This window comes from Ambystoma mexicanum, chromosome 12, assembly GCF_040938575.1.
Source record: "Ambystoma mexicanum isolate Mex_15411 chromosome 12, UKY_AmexF1_1, whole genome shotgun sequence".
NCBI lineage: Eukaryota > Metazoa > Chordata > Amphibia > Caudata > Ambystomatidae > Ambystoma > Ambystoma mexicanum.
Window position 1 is genome coordinate 166,828,386 of NC_090936.1, and position 27,760 is coordinate 166,856,145.

Genomic DNA, 27,760 nt, shown 5'->3' on the forward strand with positions numbered 1-27,760 from the left:
AGACTTGGATGGGTCAGTGATCACATGTCTCTTCTGCTGGGAGCTCTTTGTGTAGAGTCAACAGTCAACATCAGCATATTCTATTCAAGTGCAAGAGCCTATTGTGTGGTCTCTGGGAGGCTGAGGTCAGCAGACCAGGGAGCCACTTTGCATTTGGTTAGTATGACCATGTGGTTTCCTGGGCTTCCTGAGGTGAGAAGGGTTCCCAGCCTTTTGGCCTGTTAATTAACTCAGATTGTCTTCTGGGAACAGCATGTGGTTAAGATTTTAATTAACTCCCAGCCTTTGATGTAAAGGCCTCTCCTGCAGCTCCTGACATGCAGTTTCCCTGTCAGAGTTTAGACCGCTAGCGCCGCCTTGAGGTATTTATCGGTACTGCGTCCATTTTTTGGATCAGTCTTGAATGAATGCATTCCAAACAAGAGATTTTACATGGAAGTATATTATCCAGGTTCAGCAAATGGCACTGGTGTGGTTCGGATTTGGAGGTAACCAGGCCTCCGCCCCATATGTAATAATAGGGGTTACTTTTTGTTGATAAAATATAAGAATATGTGCACTTGAAAATTTACCATACTTATATTGGAGTATCTTTGCTTGTGAGATTAGGGTAGTCAATTTGCCGTTTACATAATTCTGCTGTGGTTTATTTATGGGAGAGTTACTAAACATGACGCCAAGATATTTGTATTCATTTACAAGAGTCAGTTTTTGGTTTTTCAAGGACCAATCATAAAATTTCCTTTGCCTCATTTTATTTCTGCCCAACTCATAACTTGCATTTTCTCCAAATTTAAACATAGATTATTTCTATCAACATATTGGTCCAATTTATTAAGCATATTCTGCAAGACACTTGGTGTCTGTGAGATGAGGATCAAGTCATCTGCATAAAGAAGCCATGCTATAGGCTGATTTCCAAGTTTTGGTGCATCATTCATCACTTCCATAAATTCAATTCCCAAATCATAAATGAACAAATTGAATAGTGTAGAAGCAAGTATGCAGCCTTGTTTCAGGCCGCGTTTGGTGTGAATCACTTCAGATAGCAATCCATCCAAATTCACTTTGACCTGCATAGAAGTATTTAAGTGAAGTAAGTATATTATCGTTACAAGTGAGGGAGGACAACCAAATCTTATTAGCTTTTCAAGGAGTAACTGGCGATCTACCGAGTCAAATGCAACTCGAAAGTCTACATACGCCAAGTAGAGAGGTTGATTTTTTGCCGCACACAGTTCTTTAATCGCATTAAGTGTCGTAATATTGATAGCAGTGCCAAGACCTGCAACAAATCCAGTTTGAAAAGGATCACAACAGTTCTCTTTGGAAGCCCAGATGTTAATATCTCTTATAACAATTCTACTGTAGATCTTTCCAGGGGCATCAAGGAGAGCTATCGGTCGATATCTTGCAGGGTTTGTTCGATCACCTTTTTTTATATATTGGCACTGTTATAGCTTTACACCATGATAACGGAACAGTTTGTTTTATTTGAATGACTTGGAAGACAGCATATAAGATGACTCATGGCCCATGACTCTGGGTTCTGCTTCAGGACAAAATTTGATAAGCCATCTGGGCCGGGAGCTCTTGAAGAGCTGGCCTTATTTATGTAGTATAGCACGTCTGCTTGATCGAAATTAATGGAGACAGGGCTATGAGTAGAATCAAGAGACAATTGTGATGTACTATTTTGTGGGAGTTCATAATTGTCTGTAAAATAACTGACCCACCTTTTTTCTGAGACGCCATTAAGCTGAGATATCGGCTGTGGGGCGACTGAGCCAGCGTTTATCAGCTTCCAAATCTGCGAGGTATTTTTGGTTTTCATCACTTGTAACCACCTTTCCCCATCATTTTGTTGCATAACTGCCTTGTGTGCTCGCATCCAGTTTTTATAGTTTGTCTTTACTTTGCGTAAAGATAACTCACGATATTGCACCGGAAGAGATAGTATCTGTCTTTTCTGCTTCCGAAATAGCATCTTCCTCAGTCTAACGGATTGATCGAATATGTGGCACAGGGATTGTTTAGTTTCTTACCACTAAATGCAGAGGGAGATGCAAATAGATGCATCTTATCATAGTATTCTGGTGCCTCCAAACCTCTTTCTAGGCGATAATGGTCATCTACCAAGCTACCAGCGAATGCTTCTAGCGCAGGTTGGGTCCACTGTAATCTGTTCTGTTGAGGGTTTACAATCAGACTACTCAGCTGCTTTTGTTGAAACTGAACCTTGCCATGCGAGTAAATCATAATTTCGATCGTCAACATCAGATGATCACTAGATACAGTTGGCAGTATACTGAACTTAGAAATTTTGGCAAACAGTCCTCTGTCCACATATACATAATTAATAGTTGCTTTTTGTAAACCACAAGCCCAGGTATGTGAAGGCGGGATGTCCGTCTCCATTGCACCATTTAGCATTATTAAGTCCCATGTCTGTACAAACTCAAGCCATTGAATGACCCAATCCGAATTTCTCTTTTTTTCCGGTGCTAAGAGGTGAATATTCAAGTCACCGGCCAAAATAACATGTGCTATATTAGGAGTGGTGGTAATTTTTTCCATGATTACATTAAGATCTTTGAAAAAGGTGACAGTGAGTATCGCCAATGGGTTCCAATATATGTTAACTACTGCGAATTTCACCTTTTGAACCACTATTGTTGAGCATTGTATAGAGGAATTCGGGGAGGGCCAATCTGCTATATTGTTTGTTGTGGTTATATTGGAGATTGTTACAAGGCCAGACATGGGTCTTCCTTTTTGACCTTTTACAGCCGGAACTAAATTAACATAATGATTGTCCCACGATAACGGTGCAGTTAACCAAGTTTCCTGCAGCAGGACTATATCATAACCCTTTAGAGAGCAGTTAGAATTGTTCAATAAATGCTTAAGTCCTCTGGTATTCCAGCTCGCAATGGTTATTTTATGAGTCAGAGGACAGGGTTCAACAACTTCTAGTTAGGATTTATTAAAACAGCAGCCCTGACCCGACGGGCCATCACCATTGTCCCTCTGTCTTCCTGACTGTTGTGAGACCTGAGACCTCCACAACCGGGCTCTCTTTTGTAGTTGGGATTAAATTAAATCCCAACTCATAGAGAGCAGATCTTATCCAAAGACACGATACAGTAGGATCGTTATCGTCAGGAAACTCTACCTGCTCGATATCACTTGTAGAGAGTTCTTCCAGAGTTGGAATATCAGAAAATATTTGCATGATGCTCATTCGATTCATGGTGTAATTTGGGAATGAGTCACCACGACAACTAAGAAATAATGAGAACATTTGGGAAGGCTTTTTGATCTTAGAGTTCCCTTTTGAGATTGTTTCTTTTTTTTTAACAATGGATTCTGCCTGCGGATTACAGTTCCTTTCAACTACTATAGGTTTGAAGGAGACACTCTTGGTGTTAGCTCTTGCATCCAAAGCAGATACACAATCAGATTTATTACTAATGAGAGATTTCATAGAGGATTTCAGATTGTTCTTTTCCGAGGTTAAAGCTACCAAACAATCCTTGATTGTATTTAAAATGCTATTTTGCAGGATATTCTGAGTATCAGGCAAGTTTTCAGGTAATTTTTTATTTGAGGCCTTTGCACCAGGAGTACTTAACGGCCTCGCAGCATTTGCATGTATATCATTGCACAGCCCGGAATTTTTCGCAATTACAGAGGACGCTTGCGCTAGCGGATGACTCACAACCAAAGCTTGATGAGATTTACTCATATACTCATCCACGGCTTTCCTGAGTTCTTGTCTATGAAATGTAGTATCAGATTTTTCATTACTATTCGCTACATTAGCTTGGATTGTGGGTGCAGATGGAATCTCTAACAACACACCCTCCGACCCAGGTTCCATATCCTCTGCCACCTGAACAAGCATATCCAACGGAGAATGAGTTAGATCTCCTTGGGTCTTGGAACTTGCAATTTTTTTCCTTTCTTGCGTTAGGTTTAAATATTTTTTGGTTATTGCATTAGATGCTAACGTTGAGCACCTTACTGGTTTTGACAATGATTTAAAGAACTATCTTGTTTGTCCATTGGAGACCCCTCCTTTGGTTTTTAGATTTTTAGATTTTTTCAGATTTGCCTGTCGTTCAGAGTTTTTCCTTTTTGAGTTTTTTGCAAAAAAACATGTAGGCCTCTTTTAGAGGCTGTAGATCTTTTGACTTAGAGGAGGCAGCAGCAGTTGCAACTACCAGTGCGTCCGTAATCAGGGGCTGGGGAGGCAAGGGTACTATTTCCGCCGCCTCTACAGATGATTCACATATGATACCCTTAACTCAAGGCACAGCGGTCTTAGAGCATTGTATGCTCTTACTAGCTATTAGTGAACTCGACTGTACATCCAAACGCTTAGTTATATTTTTCTGTAGTGTTAATAATTCTGCAAGTTGCTTTGATAACAGTGCAGAGGCTTCATCATCAGACTCTTGTCTGTGGGCCATGGAATCACTGAATATTTTCTGCCAGCTCATCATATTTTCAGAATCGGTATGGAGTGAATTTACCTTTGAATCCAAAACTTCAAATAATTTGGCAAGAGACATTAATGCAGTATTCATTATTTCGATTGTTACCAGAAGAACTTTTTTGGATTGAGAGCCCGAAAATACCAAACTATTTCTATTCAGTCTCCTAGGAGTTGGAGGAATAAATGAAATAGAAGTTTCGGACTCAGAAAAGGTTTTCATTTTCAAATAAAACCAGATATTTTGATAGGTTAGATTCATCATCCCTGGCCGAAAAACAAGAGTTTGAAGACTCCAACTCAATAACCGCATTGTCTACAACATTAGCAAGATTAGGATTATTTTGCACTGAACCAACAATACCTGAGCGAGCATTCTGTAGGATTATAGTGTCTGACAGTGAGATATTAGATAATTGTTTGGGAGCCTCAGTTCCAACATTCAAATCTTGTTCCATCGGTGAACTCATTAAGGGTTGCTGTGCAGCTGAACCATCTAGAACAATGGGAATAGGCTGGGCCTCCGCATTCGAGACACTTAGATTTGTGAGTTCAGACATTTGCGTCATGGGACATGAAGAGCGCGAGGAAGCAAACTGAAAGTCTCATAAATCACCAGTTACAATATTAGAGTGTGTCCGTTTCTTCGTCTGGCGTTTATCCCAATGAGCACCCTTCACAAGTGTGCAAGCTGATTTTGGTGTGGACACAGGACTATAATTGGACGCGGAATCAAAGATAGCACGCAAACGTTCAGGACATGGCATGTCCGTGCGCAGGGTAAACATTATTGTCCTTTTTCCTCATTGCAGTGAGGCAATGTTAAAGCTTAAAGTGCCAAGGACGGTATCCACTGATGACACCAACTAAAAAATCTAATGAGAAAGAATATATTAAAAAAATATATACAATATTAAAAGGACCCACGCTATGCTAACCGCGAAGCCGCGGTTAAGCGGCAAAGCGGGACTTGACGGGGCTTTACACGGGTGCGCGCGTGCGGTGCGCGCACGACTGTTTTATATAGCTCCGCCCTGTATTACGTGAGGAGAGCCTAAGTAAATAAAAGAAACAAACGTGTCAGGATTCAGTTTGTACTATTACAAGTGTCTTTGCTTCAGTCTTCACCTGTTGGAACTTGAAGTTCACTGTAAATCCACTGCAGCAGCCGCAAACAGCATCCAAAGGAAAACGCTGGTAAAGCAACCCGCAGCAAAGCGGGACTTGACGGGGCTTTACACAGGTACCAATGTAGCATCTTTAGCGATGCAGTGATGCAGTGATGTGGTCCCTTCATGAGAGTTTGAGGAGAAGTCTTGCCCGCTGCGTTCTGTATACGTTGCAGTTTCTTCAGTAGATAATCCGGCATTCCAAGGTAAAGGATGTTGGCGTAGTCTATCCTGGACGTGATGAGGGAGATGATGGCCAGTGTTGTGTGTGTGAAGGAGAGGAATAGAAGAATCTTTTTGATTGTGTGCAGGTGGAAGAAGCATTTCTTGATTATTGAGTTTATTTGTGGTTCTAGGGTTAGCTAGTTGTCCATTGGGATTCCAAGGTTTTTGACAATTTTTAATGGCATGGGTGCTGTTCGTAGGTCTGTGCGCCATGGGATGTATTGGTTGCTTTTTTGGTTTTCTGGATACAATGAGGATTTCCGTCTTGCCCGGGTTGACTTTAAGGCTGGTTGTTTTGATCCATTTGTAGAGTTCTTTGAGACAGTCTATTAGAGTTGTGTTATCCTCTTGTAGATGATTTGGGTGCCATCTGCATAGTTGTAGCAGGCGAGGCTGTGCCTTTTGATGAGCTTGATTAGTGGAGTCATGTAGATGTTGAAGAAGAGTGAGGATGGAAGGATGCTTGCGGTACTCCACAGGTTGTGTCCCTGGCGCAGATTTGAATGGTTTTGTCTATATTGTTTCTGTTCTTTCAGATAGGAAAGATTTCATCCAGAGCAGCAGCTGTGTCGATGATCCCTATTTCTTCGAATCTCTTGATGAAGATGTTGTGGCTGACTGTGTCGAGCGCTGCAGAGAGGTCGAGTAGTATTTATGCAGAGTTTGTGGTGGAATCTGCATTAGTCTTTAGGTCATCACCGATAGAGAGAAGTGCTGTCTCGGTCCCTCTCATGGATTTGAAGCCGACTTGTGCCTGGTTCAATAGTTGGTGAATTTTTACGTGTTCCAGTGTTTGTTCGTAGACTTAGGTCTCTAGTAGTTTTGCCAGTTAGGGCATGTTTGATATCGGTCTGAAGTTAGAGAGGTCTTCCAGATCGCCCGTTGTATCCTTGAGAATGATTTGATGTACGCAGGTTTGAAAACATGTGGTTCTCTCCCCGTTGAGAATGATTGGCTGAAGAGGTTTCTGTGGTATTCCAATGGTGTGCCTGTGTTGTGTAAGGATTGATTTATAGATGTCTGGTTGGCAGGGTTCACTTGAGGAGCCTGCTTTGTTGTTTTGTTGCACCATCTTGAGGAATTTCTCTCCTGATATTTGGGTGAAGCTTTGCAGCTTGTGCTGTGATTCCAGAAAAGGTGGGGCATGGAGCACGTTCTGGTTGATTGGTCTGCTTTGTATGATCCGATGTATGTCAGTGATTTCATTTTTCAAGTGGTAAGCAAGATCATTGCATAGTTTTTGTGAGGGTACCGGTGTGTTATTGCATTCAGGGGAATTTCTCATATCATTTACGATTTTGAATAGTTATTTTTGGGTGTTGGTGACTTTTGTGATTCGGTTGTCGTAGTATTTCTTTTTGGCCTTGAAGAACACCAGGCCATCTGTGTTTGGAGTGTAGGTGTTAATGTGAGCAACCTGAATACCTTCTATGGTACCTATAACCATCAATGCCTACCCTCTTGGTCTTTCTGGACCTCACACAGACGGACTCCAAGGTATTGATGGATAAGTATCACAACCCCCTTTTATACAGATTAGGGTGAGTAATACCAGTGATACCCCCCTTGCGAGGCCCATTTACCTTTAGACAGACCAGTAAGGTGTGTCTCCTGTAGAAATTCTATATTCACTTCATGCAGTCTTAAATACAGAAGTAGCTTCCTGGTCTTACAAGGGTGGTTGCCCCCCTACTCTGATATTCCAGGTGGTCATCTTAATCCCCGCTATGGGTACGCCAGACACACATCTTCCCCCTGGGCTATTACCAGCACCAAGTGACCTTATTTATTACACTGTATCCCTCCGACTGGTGTTTAATTCACCACCCCCCCCCACCTCCTCGAGACAGTTCCCCATCACTGCAAATTATCCTGTTTCCCTGCTATACACTCTTAACCAAAACAACAGCAGTAAAACAAACAACAGTACCATATCCCCATACACATCCCCACTCCCCCCAATAAGTACCCTCCTCATAACCAGAGCTTGAGCGGTTCACACACAGTGTGCTCGAACTGTTAACAACTTCAGCCTTTATGAAATGTTCTCGAAACACATTTTTTAGAGTGGAAGTAACCCAGACAGGGCTTGCTGCATCCACAAAGTGTTGGTGTCGATCAAGGCCCTCTCGTCAGCCTCGCATCTGATCCATGATCATTCCGTCCTAAGGTACAACGGTATTCCGGAGTCACCATCATTTTCACCACCATTCCCAGCCCCTCCGTCCTTATGTTTCAGCCGCCCCTTGGATTGCGGTTTCTAAATCCTCTCAACAAAGTCGCTAGCTGTCTCCGGAGAGGTGAAGAAATTGACTTTCCCCTCATTTTGGGTCTGCTGTTGGTACCCACAGCTCAGAGCTTGGGCAGATGGACAATCTGACTTAACATGCATTTGTGGAGGAATGCTCCATTGCAAAGCTGAGAAAATGGGGGCCCGGGAAGAACAAACATCAAAAGAAAAATGATAGGAAAAGAACAGAGAGAAAACACTACTTGTGCCAAAGGCTACAGAATGTTCACCTGTCGAGAGGACAGGTGGGGCAAGGCCAATGTATTGCCTGGATGGGCACTGCTGCACGCACACACTGTGCATTGTTAAACATATAAGGAAATGTATTTTTGCTTTACAAATATGGCACTAGTCTCGTCCCCCGTATGAAGGAAAGGAGGCGGAACATAGGAGCAATCAGTGGTACAGATAATACTGTGCAAATGTCAGTAGGATATAAACAGCAGCAAATCTCATAGGGGTGCAAATGCCACAGTGCAAACAACAGCGTGTTATGCCCAGACACATTTAACACAGTGGTGAAAATGCCAAGGACTACTCATTATACCCCCTCAGCATTAGCAGAAACGGATCACATGCAGACTGTTAATTCTATGCAATACAGGGATCAAAGACTGACTTACCCAGAACAGCACATTGAAGACAAACATGGAGTACTTCAGACATTTGCTGACTTGTGCCATTTTGCAAACAGTGTAACCTGATGGATTACTAAGGAAAACATAAATAAATTATTAAATGTATTTAATTGGTTTAGTCCTAGGTAAATAAAAGCTTTGTTAGTGTATGCTATTATGCTAGACAAATTAAACAGATACACAAACTACAGTTACTTCATCACATTTCATTTAAATAATGCAAAAAGGGAAGTGTTTAGTATCCTTCCAGGGATGTATGGATAAAAAGAGGTTATGGGCCTGTGTTCATGACTCCGGTACGGCTGAGCTGACTAACACATGCAGAAATACCATACCTCAAGGGCATACACAATTGAGGAGGTTTTTTTATTTTTAAAGAGCATTATTTTAAGATGGAAACATAAACAACCTGTATAATTACTGTAAGTGTCATCAATTTATGTCTAACACTGCAGGGTGCATACTGTATATACACACACGCACACAGACGTACAAATATGTATGTATAATAGGGTGCGAGCTGCATTGACTTTTCCCACAATTCTATTGCTAATAACTTGCTGGATGTATTTGTATGACATTTTCCAAAACAAATCTGTGGCCCGGGCCACTCCAAACTCGAGATTCTGGTGAAAATTAATTAAATGGCTCAAAAGTCATTAAGAAAACAAAAAAAATGCTGTTTTCGGCCTTCTACCATTCATTCTGCCATACAGAAAAAGAGTTTCCATAAAATCATGGCACGAAAGTTGCTTGACAGATTTGCACCAAATAAGAAATACGTTGGGCACAAAGAGTCTCAGATGAGCCTTTTGTTGGATTGGTGTACATCCGTCCAGTAGTTTTAAAAATAAATCGATGAAGAATGGGATGTCCCCAGTCCCAAAAAAACGTTAATGTATCTCCCATGGTGCATTGCAGACACCGAGGCATTTCATAAATGGGAAACCGCAATCTTGTTTTTTCATCGAAGCAAACCATTTTCGCTGTAATTTCGTGGGGAAATCACAGTAATTTAGCAGTAAATCTAAACAGGAACAAAGGGAGGATCCCAGAATATCTTTTCAAAATGTATGCTTAAAGACCAAGTGGGTCATGTTTCAAAAAACAAAAAACTTGAATTGCATGCAGGGGTACTTATTTGCTTTTGTGTCCCCTGCTGCAATTGTAAACATTTACAAAACAGAATATAAAAGCGAAGCGTAAAACAAGTCAAAATTGGGTTTACTCTTCATGTTTATGCTTGCAGGTGGCCTACAATTGGTTCCTACGGAATTCACATGCTATTATCAGAAGATAAAACAGTATATGTTCCCACTAGGTAGCCATGGGCATCGTTGTGGCCAGTATAGAAGTCTTTCGACCCCACTAGTCACGGCCTTCGACCCTGGCCAGTGACCACTGCCTTTGGCCGTGCCCACTGTATATCTTAAAACACTACTGGGCCACTAAACATGGCCTTCGGTTGGCTATTTGTTCCTTGGTCATGACCAATGCTGACAGCCATGTTGTACCAATAGGTTTCCTCAGGGCCCACTAGCCACGGCCTTCTGCTGTGGCCACTGTACCTGTTGTAACAATAGTTTTCGTTTGGGCTTATTTTCAGTTCCCTTCATTCCACTCAAATTCTGTTTCCCTCCCTAATCCTCTCCTATAACCCCTTATCACTCACTGCTTCGTGTGACACACTTTTTGTCTGAGCATGCCTTGCTGCATTGGCACTGTAATCTCCTGAGATTCATGCGGTCTTCCCCTGATAAACTAAAAATGTTCTACCCTTAAATGGCTCCCTAACTCACGCCCAATCCACTAACTTCACATGGTGTCTTCTTTCCCACTCCCAACTTCTAGCCTAATGTGATTGCTATGGCTGTTGGTATCAGTATCAGGACATCTAAGCGCTGTTGTTCAAAACAATCAGTGTTCCTCTAGGAGTGACTACAAAAACAGAAGAGTTTTGAGACTCTTTCTGGTGTCGAGAACGTTATTAGACTCTGTAAATTTGGACCAAATCTGCAAGCTTTTTTTGCGCTATGGCTGTTCAAAAACTGCAATTTCTCTCTATGGGAAACACATGGGAATAGAATGAAATAACCTTTAATTGTTGCCACCATTTCAAGTTTGGGGGTGGGGAACCCTAGGTATTCTAGCTCCAGAGCCTTAAGCAGATCATGCATGGTCATCTGTATTGGAATAATCTCTTACTGGATATCAGGAAAATTCCCAGTCTTCTGCAGTTTCTAAAAGAGACTGAAAACATTTGTATTTTGATCTTTTAAAGCTTGCCGTATTCCCTTCTCTGCCTGATCAGATGAAATTGAAACTTGGTTGATAAAGTCCCAAAAATGCTGAGGAGGAAGACAAGAGAACAGGTCCCCCACCTCTGTAGACGCCAAGAAAGTGATATGTTTTTTTTTTCTTTTAGATTTTTTGGGACTATTTATCAGTTTCATGTAACATACAATGATAACATTTCAGTGACCCGGAAAATAATTACGTTTGATAGCATTATGAAACAACAACAAATTCCATTCAGTGGTTCCATCCAGGGGGTCGTCTGCATTGCCACAAACAATAGGAGAATCGTCCTTTGATGGATAGCAAATATTGTACATGCGGTCCCCATATAGCCAATGGTTTATAAAGTGTAATCCAAATCCATCGAGCATCAAAAGCTATTTGCCTCTCTAAGCTTCTCTGCTGCAAATAACCAAGACCAATCTGTCAAATATTTTAGAAACGACGGGATGGATTTACCCCAAAGACTTTCAGAATTTTAAGACGTTTTGCGCCCAATTTGTTTCTTATTTGGTCCAAATCTGACCAGCGGAATTTTGCGCTACTGCTGTTTAAAAACAGCACTCTTTCTCTATGGAAAAATGAATGGACTGAAAACTGTGAAACTGTGGTGTTTTGTTTTCTTAATAACTTTCATTTCATAACATATTGTTGCCAACATTTGCAGTTCGGGAAGTGGGCGGGAGTTCTTGCCAAACTTTATGTTTTGAATATTTCATCCAAATCCATTGAGCAAGTCAAAAGTTATTAGTAATAGAATTTTAGGAAACAATGGCTGCTTTTTCATTCCTGAAAATCCTGTCAGCGTCTCTGCTGGAAAGCACCATGGGAGATACAGCTATAATTTTATGAGCAGGGGCCACTCTCTTCTCCATCAGATTTTTTAACAACTACTTGACAGAATAAAGCCAGTATGCCTAATTTATTTGGTACCTTGTCCAATTCCATCTTGCGGTTTTGGCTGTGCGCATGAGCCGAAATTTAACTTTTTCTCTATGGTAAAATGAATGGGGACTAGGCCGAACAACGTTTTTTAACTTTCTTAATAACTGATTTATTTTTTAACAGATCTTTCCCAAAATATCCAGTCCAGGAGTGCCCATGACTACAATTTTGTTTGCAAAACTTCAGCCAGATCCGTCATATGAGTCGAAAGTTATTAGCAATTCATTTTTTTTAGATTTCCTATGGAAGTCAAGACTCAATTTAACTATAGGGCGGTGAATGGCATATTATAATTTATATATATAAATAAATTCAGTGAAAAAGCTTTGTTAAAGGGATACTATGGTTAAGTTGTCCTAATAAAAGCATTCAATGAAAACATTGTTACAGGGACATTACGTTAAGTTGCTCCACTACTAAAAACCTTTGAAATGTGATGAAAAAATGTATGAAAGGGATCTTATGGTTAAATTGCTCTAATAAAAGCCTGTGAAATTGGGCGAATAGACGTTGTTTAAAAAACGTTATCTTTGCAGGGCAAAATCGCAAAACCAGAGAAATTTGCCAGTTATGGTAAGCCATGCAACCAGAACTCGTGCCAACGCCATGCACTGCTAAGACTAATATCCAGCACATCAAAGATGACATCGCAAATGGCTTCATCGATAATTACATCATATATGGCATTACTGATTAAATAGGTTTTAATATTTGTATTGGCTTATTGTGATACATTTTTTATTTTACTACGCTGATCAACAATAACAGCAGGAGGACAATACACTGGTCCAGAAGTATCATATGATTAAACTGAGCATTCATGTGTAGTACTTATCAATTTATAAAATCTAAAATAAAAATATGTAACGTTATTCAAATGGTTTGAATTTGATATATTATTAAGCAATGACAAACATTCAGAGGTCCATCAATACATCATTAAGGGGGTAATTCATAGAATTCAGCGCACAAGTGGCGCACGCGGCTGGCGCACAGTGTGCGCGTGCGAATCCCTGCGCCAGCCGCGTGCGCTAAAATCCATTTCCGCGCACAGCGTATTCATGGATTCCAGCCACCAAAACCAGCCGTGGCGCACAGTGGCGCAGCGACCCTGCAGCAGCACCAGTTACGCCCCCAAGAACGCCTCTCGCGCAGGGAAAAGCCATCAAAATCCCCAATCCAGCGCAAAGGGCTGCGCTAACCCTGTACCAGCACGGCAAGCGGGCTAAGTGTATCACTGGGGTGCGCGGGAAGTACCTCACGCGATTGGCCCCGTGCGAGCAGGGTACGTGTATTTCAGAGTTGCGCGGGAAGTTCCACACGCGATTGCCGCAGGGTATGTGTATTTCAGGGGTGCGCGGGAAGTTCCACACGCGATTTCAGCAGGGTACGTGTATTTCAGGGGTGCGCAGGAAGTTCTACACGCGATTGGCCCCGTGCGAGCAGGGTACGCATATTTCAGGGGTGCGCGGGAAGTTCCACACGCGATTCCAGCAGGGTACGTGTATTTCAGGGGTGCGCGGGAAGTTCCACACGCGATTTCAGCAGGGTACGCGTATTTCAGGGGTGCGCGGGAAGTTCCACACGTGATTTCAGCAGTGTACGTGTATTTCAGGGTGCGGGGGAAGTTTCACACGCGACATCAGCAGGGTACGTGTATTTCAGGGGTGCGCGGGAAGTTCCACACGCGATTGGCCCCGTGCGAGCAGGGTATGCGTATTTCAGGGGTACGCGGGAAGTTCCACATGCGATTTCAGCAGGGTACGTGTATTTCGGGGTGCGGGGAAGTTTCACACGCGACATCAGCAGGGTACGTGTATTTCAGGGGTGCGCGGGAAGTTCCACACGCGATTGGCCCCGTGCGAGCAGGGTACGCGTATTTCAGGGGTGTGCGGGAAGTTCCACACGCGATTTCAGCAGGGTACATGTATTTCGAGGTGCGGGGGAAGTTTCACACGCGACATCTGCAGGGTACGTGTATTTCAGGGGTGCGCGGGAAGTTCCACACACGATTGGCCCAGTGCGAGCAGGGTACGCGTATTTCAGGGGTGCGCGGGAAGTTCCACACACGATTCCAGCAGGGTACGTGTATTTCAGGGGTGCGCGGGAAGTTCCACACGCGATTTCAGCAGGGTACGTGTATTTCAGGGTGCGGGGGAAGTTTCACACGCGACATCAGCAGGGTACGTGTATTTCAGGGGTGCGCGGGAAGTTCCACACGCGATTGGCCCCGTGCGAGCAGGGTACGCATATGTCAGGGGTGCGCGGGAAGTTCCACACGCGATCTCATCAGGGTACGTGTACTTCGGGGTGCGGGGGAAGTATCACACGCAACATCAGCAGGGTACGTGTATTCCAGGGGTGCGCGGGAAGTTCCACACGCGATTCCATCAGGGTACGTGTATTACAGGGGTGCGCGAGGAGCACCACACGTGAATTGCACATGTGGGTCCTCCCAGGTGTTCCCTCTACACCCTCCACGGCCCCTGCAGGTGGCTCACACCACAGGGGCCTACCGTGCACATGTCCTGCAGGCACCCCATCCACCATGGCCATGCCCCCCAGCCAAGCCACATGTCAACTTGCACTACTGCCCACCAACGCATGTCCCCCTGCAGCCCCAGCCACCAGGGGCACCCTCCACCAGGCCCCCACCCATGTCTCCCACCACCCCCACCCCCCAGCAGTGCAGGGGCACCCTCTACCAGGCCCCCACCCATGTCTCCCACCGCTCCCCCCCAGTAGTGCAGGGGCACCCTCCACCAGGCCCCCACCCATGTCTCCCACCACCCCCAACCCCCAGCAGTGCAGGGGCACCTGCCAGCAGGCCTCCACCCATGTTCCCCACCCCCCCACCCCCCAGCACTGTGGGGCACCTGCCAGCAGGCCCCCACCCATGTCCAACTCATGTTCCCCACCCCCCCACCCCCCAGCACTGTGGGGCACCTGCCAGCAGGCCCCCACCCATGTCTCCCACCCCCTCCACCCCCCAGCACTGTGGGGCACCTGCCATCAGGCCCCCACTCATGTCCAACTCATGTTCCCCACCCCCCCACCCCCCAGCACTGTGGGGCACCTGCCAGCAGGCCCCCACCCATGTCCAACTCATGTTCCCCACCCCCCCACCCCCAGCACTGTGGGGCACCTGCCAGCAGGCCCCCACCCATATCTCCCACCCCCCCCACCACCCAGCACTGTGGGGCACCTGCCAGCAGGCCCCCACCCATGTCCAACTCATGTTCCCCACCCCCCACCCCCAGCAGTGCAGGGGCACCCTCCACCAGGCCCCCACCCATGTCTCCCACCACCCCCACCCCCCAGCAGTGCAGGGGCACCCTCCACCAGGCCCCCACCCATGTATCCCACCCCCCACCCCCCAGCAGTGCAGGGGCACCCTCCACCAGGCCCTCACCCATGTCTCCCACCACCCCACCCCCCAGCAGTGCAGGGGCACCCTCCACCAGGCCCCCACCCATGTCTCCCATAACCCCCCCACCCCCAGCAGTGCAGGGGCACCCTCCACCAGGCCCCCACCCATGTCTCCCACCCCCCAACCCCCAGCACTGTGGGGCACCTGCCAGCAGGCCCCCACCCATGTCCAACTCATGTTCCCCACCCACCCCACCCCCCAGCAGTGCAGGGGCACCCTCCACCAGGCCCCCACCCATGTCTCCCAATACCCCCCAGCAGTGCAGGGGCACCCTCCACCAGGCCCCCACCCATGTCTCCCCCCGACCCCCCAGCAGTGCAGGGGCACCCTCCACCAGGCCCCCACCCATGTCTCCCACCACCCCCACCCCCCAGCAGTGCAGGGGCACCCTCCACCAGGCCCCCACCCATGTCTCCCACCACCCCCAACCCCCAGCAGTGGAGGGGCACCCTCCACCAGGCCCCCACCCATGTCTCCCACCCCCCCACCCCCCAGCACTGTGGGGCACCTGCCAGCAGGCCCCCACCCATGTCCAACTCATGTTCCCCACCCCCCCACCCCCCAGCACTGTGGGGCACCTGCTAGCAGGCCCCCACCCATGTCGTCTCCCACCCCCTCCACCCCCCAGCACTGTGGGGCACCTGCCAGCAGGCCCTCACCCATGTGCAACTCATGTTCCTCACCGCCCCACCCCCCAGCAGTGCAGGGGAACCATCCACCAGGCCCCCACCCATGTCTCCCACCACCCCCACCCCCCAGCAGTGCAGGGGCACCCTCCACCAGGCCCCCACCCATGTCTCCCACCCCCCACCCCCCAGCAGTGCAGGGGCACCCTCCACCAGGCCCACACCCATGTCTCCCACACCCCCACCCCCCAGCAGTGCAGGGCACCCTCCACCAGGCCCCCACCCATGTCTCCCACCACCCCCACCCCCCAGCAGTGCAGGGGCACCCTCCACTAGGCCCCCACCCATGTCTCCCAACCCCCCACCCCCCAGCATTGCAGGGGCACCCTCCACCAGGCCCCCACCCATGTCTCCCACCCCCCCACCCTGCAGCAGTGCAGGGGCACCCTCCACCAGGCCCCCACCCATGTCTCCCACCACCCCCACCCCTAAGCAGTGCAGGGGCACCTGCCAGCAGGCCCCCACCCATGTTCCCCACCCCCCCACCCCCCAGCACTGTGGGGCACCTGCCAGCAGGCCCCCACCCATGTCCAACTCATGTTCCCCCCCCCACCCCCAGCACTGTGGAGCACCTGCCAGCAGGCCCCCACCCATGTCTCCCACCCCCCCACCCCCCAGCACTGTGGGGCACCTGCCAGCAGGACCCCACCCATGTCCAACTCATGTTCCCCACCCCCCCAACCCCCAGCACTGTGGGGCACCTGCCAGCAGGCCCCCACCCATGTCCAACTCATGTTCCCCACCCCCCCCACCCCCCAGCACTGTGGGGCACCTGCCAGCAGGCCCCCACCCATGTCTCCCACCCCCCACCCCCCAGCACTGTGGGGCACCTGCCAGCAGGCCCCCACCCATGTCCAACTCATGTTCCCCACCCCCCAGCAGTGCAGGGGCACCCACCACCAGGCCCCCACCCATGTCCAACTCATGTTCCCCACCCCCCACCCCCCAGCACTGTGGGGCACCTGCCAGCAGGCCCCCACCTATGTCCAACTCATGTTCCCCAGACAACATGTCATCACAATCCAGATCCCTGGTCCCTATGGTCAGCCTCCAAATGCAAAACACCCACCAATTACATGACAAAACACCAATTGCAAGTTCCGAAACAAACAAATTTCCCTCACATACACCCAATGGGTGTCAGTGAATCTCAAAACCCATATCATGATATGCCTGAAACCAATGAGATGATACTACACATTGAAGTTTGATAAAAAAAATATGTATTAAAGGAAACATAAATAGAATCAAAAATAAAGAAACATAAATGGGAATGTACAAAAATGAAAAGAAGCATGTCCGTGAAAAAAAGTAAAACCAAAAATCAATATCCAAAGTAATGGTGTCCAAAGTCACTGTCCACAAAACAAAATCCAATGAGAAATAAAAAAGAAAGCCATTGCTCCATGGTTAAAATGTGAAAGAAAAATACAATCCAACAGTGAACTATGTACATACGAACAAGCCAGGGTCCATTATCCCAACAAAAGAAAGGAAACCTATCTAACTACACTAACTAATAAAATAAACTATATACAAAAATGTGGCCAATGTCCAAAAGGTCCAAAACAAATCCAAAAAAAAATGAAACCTAACACTACCTACATAACTATGTACAAGGGCAGCGGGCTAGTTTGACGGCTCACTTTTGGATGTCGCCGTCGACGTGTCCACCTCCAAACCCCTGCGGATTGCCTCGAGGCACTCGGCCCGCCTCAGGGCCCTCCGCATGGAGTTCTCCGCCCTGACCATTGTGAGCCGTGCCTCTTCCGCCCGCTGCCGCTCCGCATCTATGGCGTGGCCCAACCGCTGCCACACGGAAGACACTCTCTGTCGTGGGTCCTCCTGCCCTCCGGCCGATGCCTGCCCCTCCGATGTTGAAGGCCCTGAGCCTTCATGGCTCCCACCACGTTGCTGCTGCTGTGCCTCTGCCCGTGCACTGCCTCCTGCTGCCTGCACATCCTCCGCCGGCTGGGGTGCAGTCGTTGATGCGGCCACCCCTGCTGGACGTTCGGCTCCCGACTGTGGCAGGGATGCCTCCTCCACCAGCCTGGCCGCACCGTCAGGGGCAGCTCCACAGGGCACCCAGGTGACTGATGGGTGGGAAGATGGCACAGAGGACGACTGGCGCGTAGGGGGTTCAGTTGAGGAGGGGGTCATAGCAAGCCCCATCATACGGAGGAATCCGGCCTGGGTGACCTGTACCAGCAGGCTGACATGGTCAACGAGCCATTCGAGATGACGTGCAGTCTCCTCATGAAAAGACTGCAGGTCACCTCGCATGGCCCGTTGACGCAACGCCACACCAGTCAGAACAGGCTCAACCTGGACCCGGATAGCCACGTCCGCAGGCAGAGGAAGGCCAGTTGTCGTGAGCTCATCCCCTGCCTGAAAACGGGTCTGGACGTAGGCATCCCTGCTGGTGCAAGATGATACAGGGACAGGATCAGGGACAGGATTGCACACAGGCACCTCCGCGGCGGCCTGTGCTGCCTCCTGTCCCTGGTCCTGCACTGCACCACTAACACCAGTGGGATCCCCACCTCCAGACCCCGTCTCTGGTTCTTGCACGGCCTCCTCCTCCACCAAACCCCCCACCAACCTGGATGACTCCGTGCCATCTTCCCCTGTTGGGCCCTGTGGGGTCCCAGCTGCCCCTTCTGCTGCCGAGGAGTCCAACTCCAACCTCCGCCTCTTGGACCTCCCCCCGGCAGCTGCGGCCTGGGACGCGGCACCGGACTCCTCACTCCCCGACGAGATGACAACATGGGAGGGGAGCCGGGCCTTGCGTCTCCGGCTGGCGGTGGGATCCCCGCCGCTGTGGTCCACAGCACCTTCTCCGCCCTCTTCATCAGTTGACGCTGCAGACAGGGAGAGATAAAACACAGGCATCAGGGCACTGTACAATGGACACATACACACAAGACAGTTGTACATGAGTGGCATTGGCAAACCTCAGACATGTCACGCCAATCCCCAACACACATGTCATTTCAACTCGCACACATGAGCCATACCACAGCCATATTGCAACTGCCAGCACCATCCATACACATACAACAGCATGAGAAGGCAAAGGTGAGCCAGACATCACATGCAACACAGGAAGTGCACCACACATGTACACACACCACCACACTTACATGCATGTGTACACCTCTGCCAAGTGTCGCAGTGTTCAGATGGGCATCCATGTCACATCTGCCCATCAGGCTTCCACATACCGCTGTCACATGCATCCATGTTGCATCACTGCTGCACCCTTGTCAAACACACACAGATGCACATGTACACAGTGCTGATACATGCAGCTGAAAACAACATACATGCGTGACATCACGGACATGCCTACTTACATACACATTCATCCAAACATGTGTGCCCACACAACTGCATTTGGCATGCAAGCCTACACACACAAGCAACATCCATGTCTCACACATTCCAGCCCTCGCATGTGTTAGCCCCATGGCCCTGTACACCCCCACCCATACTCGACCCCATACAAACAGATGTGCGACCTGCACACTACTGAAAAATCACCACACGCACATCTCACAATCAGGATGCATGTACACTTACCGCTCGACTCCAGACGGGTCTGCCTCTCAAGGACCTGGACGTGGAGCGCTGGGGATATGCGTTCCAGGACCCTCATCTGTTCTTCCGACAAGTGGCCCCGGCAGCCCATGGCATCCGCTTCCTTCAAGAGGCGCCGGGCCTTGTTCAGGGTCCTGGACCTGAAGTCCTCCCAGTGCTTCTTGACATGTTGTAAGTCGCGGACTGCCACCCCCTCCGCATTGATGGCAGTCACGATGTCAGTCCAGATCCGAGTCCGTCCTTCCTTGTCGCCGCAGGAACTTCCGAAGAGGGCATCATACTGCCCCAGGACTTGCTCCACCCGGACACCAACTTCGGTGGCACTGAAGCTGGTGCCCCTCTGCCTCTCTGGCCGGGGGTTGTCAGTGGTCTCAGATGGTGTTTGCCCCGACATGACAACCCCAGAGGCAGGAGTGGGTGGGCAACTGGGTCCTGGGGCTGGGCTGTGGAGCGATGGAATCCCAGTCGGGAGTCTTCGGTTCCAGCAGGGGTGGTCACAGCAACAGCACCCCTGGCTGATGTGCATGCAGCAAATGGCAGGGCACGTGGGCAGCAGGCAGTCAGGCATCAGCAGATGGCAGGTGGGAGCGTGCTCGGGGCTCTGGGGGGCAGTAGTTCGGCCTTCTGGGCAGGAGCGTGGTCTTTCGTGTGCTTACGCGTGGCCAGCTTGATACGAAGTGATTTGGCACGTGAAAATTCGGCACGTCAGCGTGTAATTCGAGGAAAGGCCCTTAGAGCGTAAGCGCGTCTGCACGCATACGCATTTTCATTGGACAGAAGGCCCCTCAAGCGCCCCTGTGACGTGACGCATACAGGCGTGCATGGGCATTTCAGCGCGCGTGAAAAACTGCACGTCCGCGTGTAATACGAGGAAAGGGCCCATGTGCGTAAGTGACCTGACGTGCGCGTGCGTTTCCCTCAGCAAGGGTTAAAGGTGAGCGGGCCCAGCAGTTCACTGTATGTGCCTTTCGTGGAGACCGACGTGTGTTGCTGCTTCCTGTTGTTTCTCGCGCCATCACAACTTCACAGCTATCAAGGACGTATCTCTTCTTTTGGCGGGGGTATTGGCTACGCGTGTTTTTCTGCATCGCGCTAGTCAGACGGTGAGTCGCACACGCTCTTTTTCCCACTGCGGGTGCCCCTGTGTATCGCACCCATTTTCAATGTCATAGTAGCCTGCGTGTACCACGCGTACGCATTATTCGTGTTACTGGGTGCCACCGCGTACTGCGGGAGGTTGAATCCACGCACGTAGGCTGCAGGGTTGCGTGCACAGTTTTACTGCAGTTTTGGGGTGCCTGAGCGTTGCGTGACCCGTCACCACATCACCGGGGTCACATACAGCCTTGCAGGTGCAGGGGGGCTGTTAACATCTTGCTTCCCACCCCTTCACCCCAATTGCCCAGGTCAATTGTGGTGTACACCTCCCATTGGCACCACTCCATCTGTGCCAGCACTTCTACATCAGTGCCATGGTTGGGGGGCCACCAAAGGTGAGGGGCGCCTCAGCTGGGCGTCCTCCTCGTGGCGGGCGTGGTCGGGGACGTGGCCGTGGTGACCAGGGAGTAGGGGGACTCCAGGGTGTCCAGGGCGGCCACAGAGGGGGAAGAGGCAGGGGTGCGCCACTTGAGCACAATGTTGTGCCATGTGTCGGTGCAGTCATGCCACCCCCCCTGTGGTTCCGGGGGATGCAGCTCCTGCATCTGGCACTGGCACCCGTTCGACCCGGCAGTCCGTTCCATCGACTGCCACGGGCCCAATGGTAGTGGTAGCTGCAGGTGCAGCTGTGGACACCGCCACCCAGGCTCAGGGTCTGCCAGCGCAGGCTGCGTTGGCAATTGAAGAGCCCTTGGTAGATCTCCAACAGGCCAGGGGGGAAACCATAGGGGCAGGCCGGGCTGCTCAGACCAAGACACGTGTCCCTGGGGCAGTCATGTCATCTGCTGCCCCGAACAGCCGGGTGTTGGCAAGTGCAGGGGCAGATGCACCCAACAGCACCCCGGTTGTGAGTCTGCCAACCAGGACCGTTGCGGTCAATGACCCTGCCACAGCTGATGTTGCTGCGCAGGGTCCATTAGTGGGCACCCAGCTGCCACTGACACGAGTCAGGCCTTTCGCTATCCCTCCACCTGCCACTCCCTTGGCTCAATCCACCGAACCCACTGGCCATACTGGTCAGGGCGGCATTAGCCAGCCAGGGTCTGCGCCACAGTCGAAGAGGAGGAAGGTTGCACCTGCAGCACAGGCTGGGACCCCACACACAGCCATGACCTCCTGCACGTCGAGGAAGAAGCCTTTCTGTAAGCAGGAACTGGACTTCCTCGTGGACTACGTGCAGGGCCACAGCCATGACATGCTAGTGGGTGCCAATAGTCAGACTACGGCTGCCCAACGTGACACCCACTGGAAGCACGTTGCGGAACATGTCAGTTCATTCAGCCATGAGGTGCGCACGGCGGAAGAGTGCAAAAAGCGTTGGAATGACATCAAGCGCAGCACTAAGGCTAAGCGTGCCTCTAATTACAACTTGACTCTGGTGACTGGCGGTGGGCCTGCACCAGAGGAGGAAGAGCTCACTCCGCATGAGGCTCTCGTTGCGGAGTTCATACCACCTGAATTGGTCGAAGGAGTGGGAGAGATGCTGGACTTTGATGCGCAGTCCAGTGAGTGTTGATGCGTGTTTGTTGAGGACGTGTGTGTTTCACTTGTGGGATGTGTTCTGCATAATTGCTGCTACATGTGACGTGTACATGGTTCTGATGTGTAAGTAATGCAATGCTTCCGTCATGCATGTCTCCTCTGCCTGCATGCGGGACTCCATGTAGGCATGCTCCATTGCCCCTCCTCCGCCACTCTGCACCCCAGTTCCACCTTTGCACTGGTCTGCTTCAATCTTGCCAATGTGTAGTTTCTTGTTCATGTGTCCTGTGTAGATGCTAACTTCCAGCGTAGAATCTGCCAGACATATGCCGTGTGGTACAGCCTTAGTACTCGATGCAGGGTATCTCACTTGTACTGTGCACGAGTCAGATGTCCCGCAGGGACATGAGTGCCCATTCATGCTCCATGTGCATTGCACGCATGCCCCTATGTGTCCTTGACTGGATGATCACTGTAATATAAGTCCTTGGCTGCCATCTCATCAGCCTTCCCATGTCAACTGTGGCTCAGTCCTGCACACATGTTTAGGCTCTGACAATCTGTGTGGCTCACAGGCCTCAGCCTGTTCAATGGCCAATGACTCTGTCCAACTCTTGTTGTGTCTTCTTCACACGTGGGCGGCCTCTGGAGTTTTCATCATGTGTCCTGCCTACTGTCCCAGCATCATTTGCAGTGTTGTCATTTGAATCACATTGAGCTGATGCCAGTCAACACTGCCTGTCAATACACAGGTGTATGGTCAGCCTTTTGATACCATGCTAGGCATCCCTGCTTTGGTACTGGGGTGTAGGGGTGCTTGGCTTCTGGATATGGTACACATTGAATGCACAATGCACGTGATGTCTGAATTTGACATTGAACTGCCTTCACATTTCCTGGCACACACCATGGATTGCTTGTACATGTAGGTAGTGAGTGGCATACACATTTTCTGCACTGCATAGACCCACTTCCATGGAAACTGCCACCTTTCAACCGGTCTGATCACAGAAGCTATTCAAAGTTGACCCATCATGCATGCCAGGTTATATGTTGTGTGTCACATGTCTGCCGGATGCGTTTGCTCTCGGTGTGTGTGTGTGTCGTGTGCTTCTGACATGTGTAGTGACCTTTTTTCTCTCTATTCTTCAGGTGATGACGCAATGGAGGCAGAGGATGGTGTTGTCATGCCAGACACAGGGTTAGTAACACCACATCAACCCGGCACTAGTGGGGGTCGTGGGGTGGTAGGCCACGAAAACTCCCAAGTGCTGCAGTCCATCTTGTCTCTGGCTGCCTATGAGTCCAGCCTTGATGACGACTCTGACGTCCATGTTGAGTTGAATGAGCATCAAGTCCATGTGTCAGGGGTGAGTGATTCTGATGTGGACACTCCTCTGTCTGCGACCCCTGCACTGAGGGATCAGACAGTCTTGGTTCCTCTGCCCGTGGTGGATCGGGACGCAGGGTCACCCTCCACACCAGTCACTGATGTGCCTGGGACATCACGTCGACGGGGGCATGTAGTCGTGCAGCCACGGGCGGTGCCAACACAGCGAGGACCCCTGGTCCTTGGGTCCCGCAGGGGTCAAGCCCGGCAACGCGGTCGCTGCGCACAACCGCTGTATACTGAGTGGGAGCAAGACATGACTGCCAATTCCGAACGGCAGGGGGCAGCAATGGAGAACATCGCTGAGAGCATGGAGCGTGTGGCCCGATCTGTGCTCCCCCCTGCTAGGCAGGTGCTTCTCCAGCAGCAGGCGGCATGGTCCACGGCACGCTCGCTCAGGCTGGGCATGGCGGCCTCAGACAGGGCACGCCAGGCTGAAATGTCGTCTCTGCGTCAAGCAATTGTTGCTCACGCAGAGGCGCACATGGATGCCCTGAGGGAGGAGTATGCTTCCCTCAGATCCACTCTGGGTGTCCTTATGATGTCCCAGAGGCAGCAGGCAGAGGAGAGGTTTGCACAGCTTGAGAGTACCATCTCGGCTGAGCTACAGGCTTGCCGGGAGGTGCAGCGGTTGTCCAGCCAGGCCTTGCAGGAGGAACTCCGTGTTACACGTGCTACCTTGCAAGAGGAAGCACGTGTATCATGTGAGGTTCTGCATGCAGACCTAGGTCACATCGCCACACAGAACCAGGCTCACCCGTCCGGCAGACTTGCTGCCGACGAGGGGCAAGCTGCGGCTAGGCGTGGCCAGGCTACTGTGCCACGTCCTCCTTTACAGGATGAACCAGACTCGGACGACCATCTATCTCCCACATAGGTCGGGCTGTGCAGGCGTTGAGCCCATGGAGGTTTTATTTTTGGCTCAGCATCATCGCATGTGGATGTTGAGCAGCACCCTGTACCTCCCCCCTCCTGGGTGCCTCCCCTCCCCCCGGGTCGTATGTGGCCATTTTTGATTTTTCTTTTAGTTTAGTTAGTTAAGTTTCTGTTTGATAGTTAGTTTAATTAGGTAATGTAGGTTTTCCATTGTTAGTGTAATTAGTTAATAGTTGATTTAGTTTAAAATTGCTAGTCTATTGTGCTTTCATGTGACGGTGTGGTGCTTTGTGGCTTTTGAAGGCATCCACTGTCTGTTCCAGCTGGGCCCTTCAGGCTTGTCTTGTGTATGTGTTTGCTGCTTGGGGTCCTTGACTCACATATGCCACTCCTGCCTCCCTTATCCATGGGCTCGCAAGGATGGTTCGGTGTTACAGAATATTACACAAGGGCTTTGAACTGTCATATCTGTGGCATGTCTGGTGCTGTGTGACTTGTGTTGACACCCCTAGTGAGGATGATTTTGGTGTTATTGTCCACTGTTCAGCTTTTGCTAGATGGGGTGTGTCATGATTAATGTGTACATTGATTGCTATGCATTGTGTAGTATGTTTCATATCTTTCCTGTACACGTGCTTGTTGCAATTCATGCTGTAGATGAGCCTCCAGAGCACCTTTGCCAGCAGACATGGCCCATTGGACGACGGAATTCTGGACCCGTTTGTTGGTGCCCACATGCACATGTGTGCACAAGCAGAGGCACAGGGATTGCAGACCCACATCCTAGAACTGCTGACATGTTCCAAGGAACTCCAGGCAAGGTGAGCAGCAAAGGGGGGCCATGACACAGCAAAGCTTGCACCAGGCGAGTTGCACATGCAGGCTTAGTCACAGCACTGAGGGTGAGCTTAGACGAATATTGGTGTTGAAGCACACAATGCAGCTCAGATGTGTTGGTGGACTGTTGGCTGTTGATAGTAGGGTTGTCTGGGACACATGCAGGGGCAGTGGCACATACCCTCCGGTACACCAAGGTCCATTGAAGCACTTGTATCATCCATGTAGCCTTCGAGACATGGAAAGGGGCAGCTCACAGGGACATACAGCAAGGGACATACTCGGGTGCAGTGCATGTCTTTTCCATGTACTTTATGATAAATGCACTGCCAACTTTGTTTCGGTCATGGTGGTACGCAACTTGCTCTGAAGTCATGGCTCGCTATATGGGTCTGTCTGCTTACCCAGGGAACATTGCATGTTGTGTGAATTGTGACACATTGGTGTTCCATTTGCCACGCACCCACCAGCGGCTGACTTAATGCATTGACTGTGTATGACCCGTCACAGGGGTGATGTTATATATGGGTACGAAGCATCTACACCAGATTGTCTGTTTGTAGAGTAGTTTGTTGCTATGGGGCATGTTTGGTGTTGTGTTTTTGTGTAATTGGCAGGTACAGGTTGTTGACTGTGGCTCTCTTTGCAGCATTGCAGTGCTCCTGTAACCGGACCTGAGAGTGCGCAGGCAGGAGGCCAGCACTCAAAACCAGAGCTAAGTGTCTTGTTGTTTTTCTTTCGAACTGCTCTGCATAGGCTTGCTTGGGAGTGTACTAATGCATGGATGTATGTGTGGTTCAATTTGGTATGTTTTTTCTCCCTAATCACCCGTGATCCTATGCAATTTTGAACCCTGTACCCTCTACCCGGTGTTCCTGCTTCCCGTACCTATCCAAGCAACGTTCCCTGACCCTCTTTCCCCGCTGGGGTTGCGGATGCCTGTGTAAGCCCCGAACTTGCAGGCGCCAAAACCCTAGAGGGGGTGGTTGGTTCGTACCACTCCTGAGCCTGGACTACAGAAGGCCATGACAATGATGTCCAAGTTTGTTTGGATTGTGTATGTGTTCATGCAGGTAGTACATTTTCGTGCATTCCCTAGTTTCATGTGTCATTCCTACTCCCCTCTCCTGCCACTCATTCCAGTCATCCAGTCAACACCTGTCCCGGCTGCATATCCCTGAACCTCCTTCCCACCAGGGTCTCAGGGGCCTGTATGAGTTTGACCTTGCAGGCACCCGGGACATGGTGGGGGTGGTTGTTTCGTGACACTCCCGCGCCTGTACAGGGGACCTGTGACAGTACACATCCGTTCATGGTGCATCATCCTATGTCATGTACCACACATGTTTCACATCCTGTCGTGACATTGTTTTACTGTGCTACCTTGGTTATTGCATCATTGTGGTAGTACTTGGCCTTTGTGAGGTACGCTACGTCAAGTCATCTACTGGAGGGTGTTCTGGTTCGTTTTTCTGGCTTGGATTTTGTGATTTTGGACATTGATTATGAGGGTGCAGGCACCTTTTTACATACAAGGTGGGAGATGGTGACGAAGGGTAAAGGTGATCCTGTGGCCAGGTGGAATTGAGGTTTGAAGGCTCCATGACCCAGGTGCAGTTGTTCAGTGGGTCATGGTCATTTGTGAGGGAGGGGGGGGTTGTTGTTGATAGTTGCCTTGCCCTGCAGTGTGATGGGAACTCTGACATTGTAATGGTGGTAACCTATGTACATGTTGTGTTCTGCTGATCAATGCCTGTTCATGTTTTGTGTTTACCTTTCAGGTGCGAGGGGATAGTTGTGGTTTGACATGCTGGGGTGTACACATGATGAATGTTCACATGTGATGTGTAGAGAACACTAATGGTCACTTGAGTGCACATGCATATGTGGAGTGCATGTCCTTGCAGAACCACACACTTGCACTCTGATGCACTACATGTACTCCCACCCTTGCATATCCACGTGTACACTGTTTGCCTTCTGATGCCCACTGTGTCCCTGCAGCACATGTTCTGTGACCGATTATGGATCCTGTACATGCCTAATTTGCTGTTTGATGTGGTCTGTCACTTAGATGTGATGCTCAGGGTGTGCATCACACACAATGGCTGTTCACTGTGCTGTGCGCTGAGCAGTGTGTTGCAGGAGTAGGACACTGCACACATGAGCTGCAGTGTTGATTTTGCAATGCAAAATGTGCATGTAGACAAGCATTCATTGTTATGTTACGTCTACGAC

The 27,760-nt window shown here is 49.6% G+C and overlaps 1 protein-coding gene across 2 annotated transcripts in view; it reads right to left on the reverse strand.

Annotated features, from left to right (window-relative positions):
* Positions 1-27,760, reverse strand: part of TSPAN8 (tetraspanin 8) — a 663,429-nt gene that overhangs the window by 522,684 nt on the left and 112,985 nt on the right. For both annotated transcript variants that reach the window (XM_069627690.1, XM_069627689.1), the window contains exon 3: positions 8,806-8,893. In XM_069627690.1, coding sequence (XP_069483791.1) covers positions 8,806-8,865 — 60 coding nt within the window. In that variant the 5' untranslated portion in view covers positions 8,866-8,893. The remainder of the gene's footprint in view (positions 1-8,805; positions 8,894-27,760) is intronic.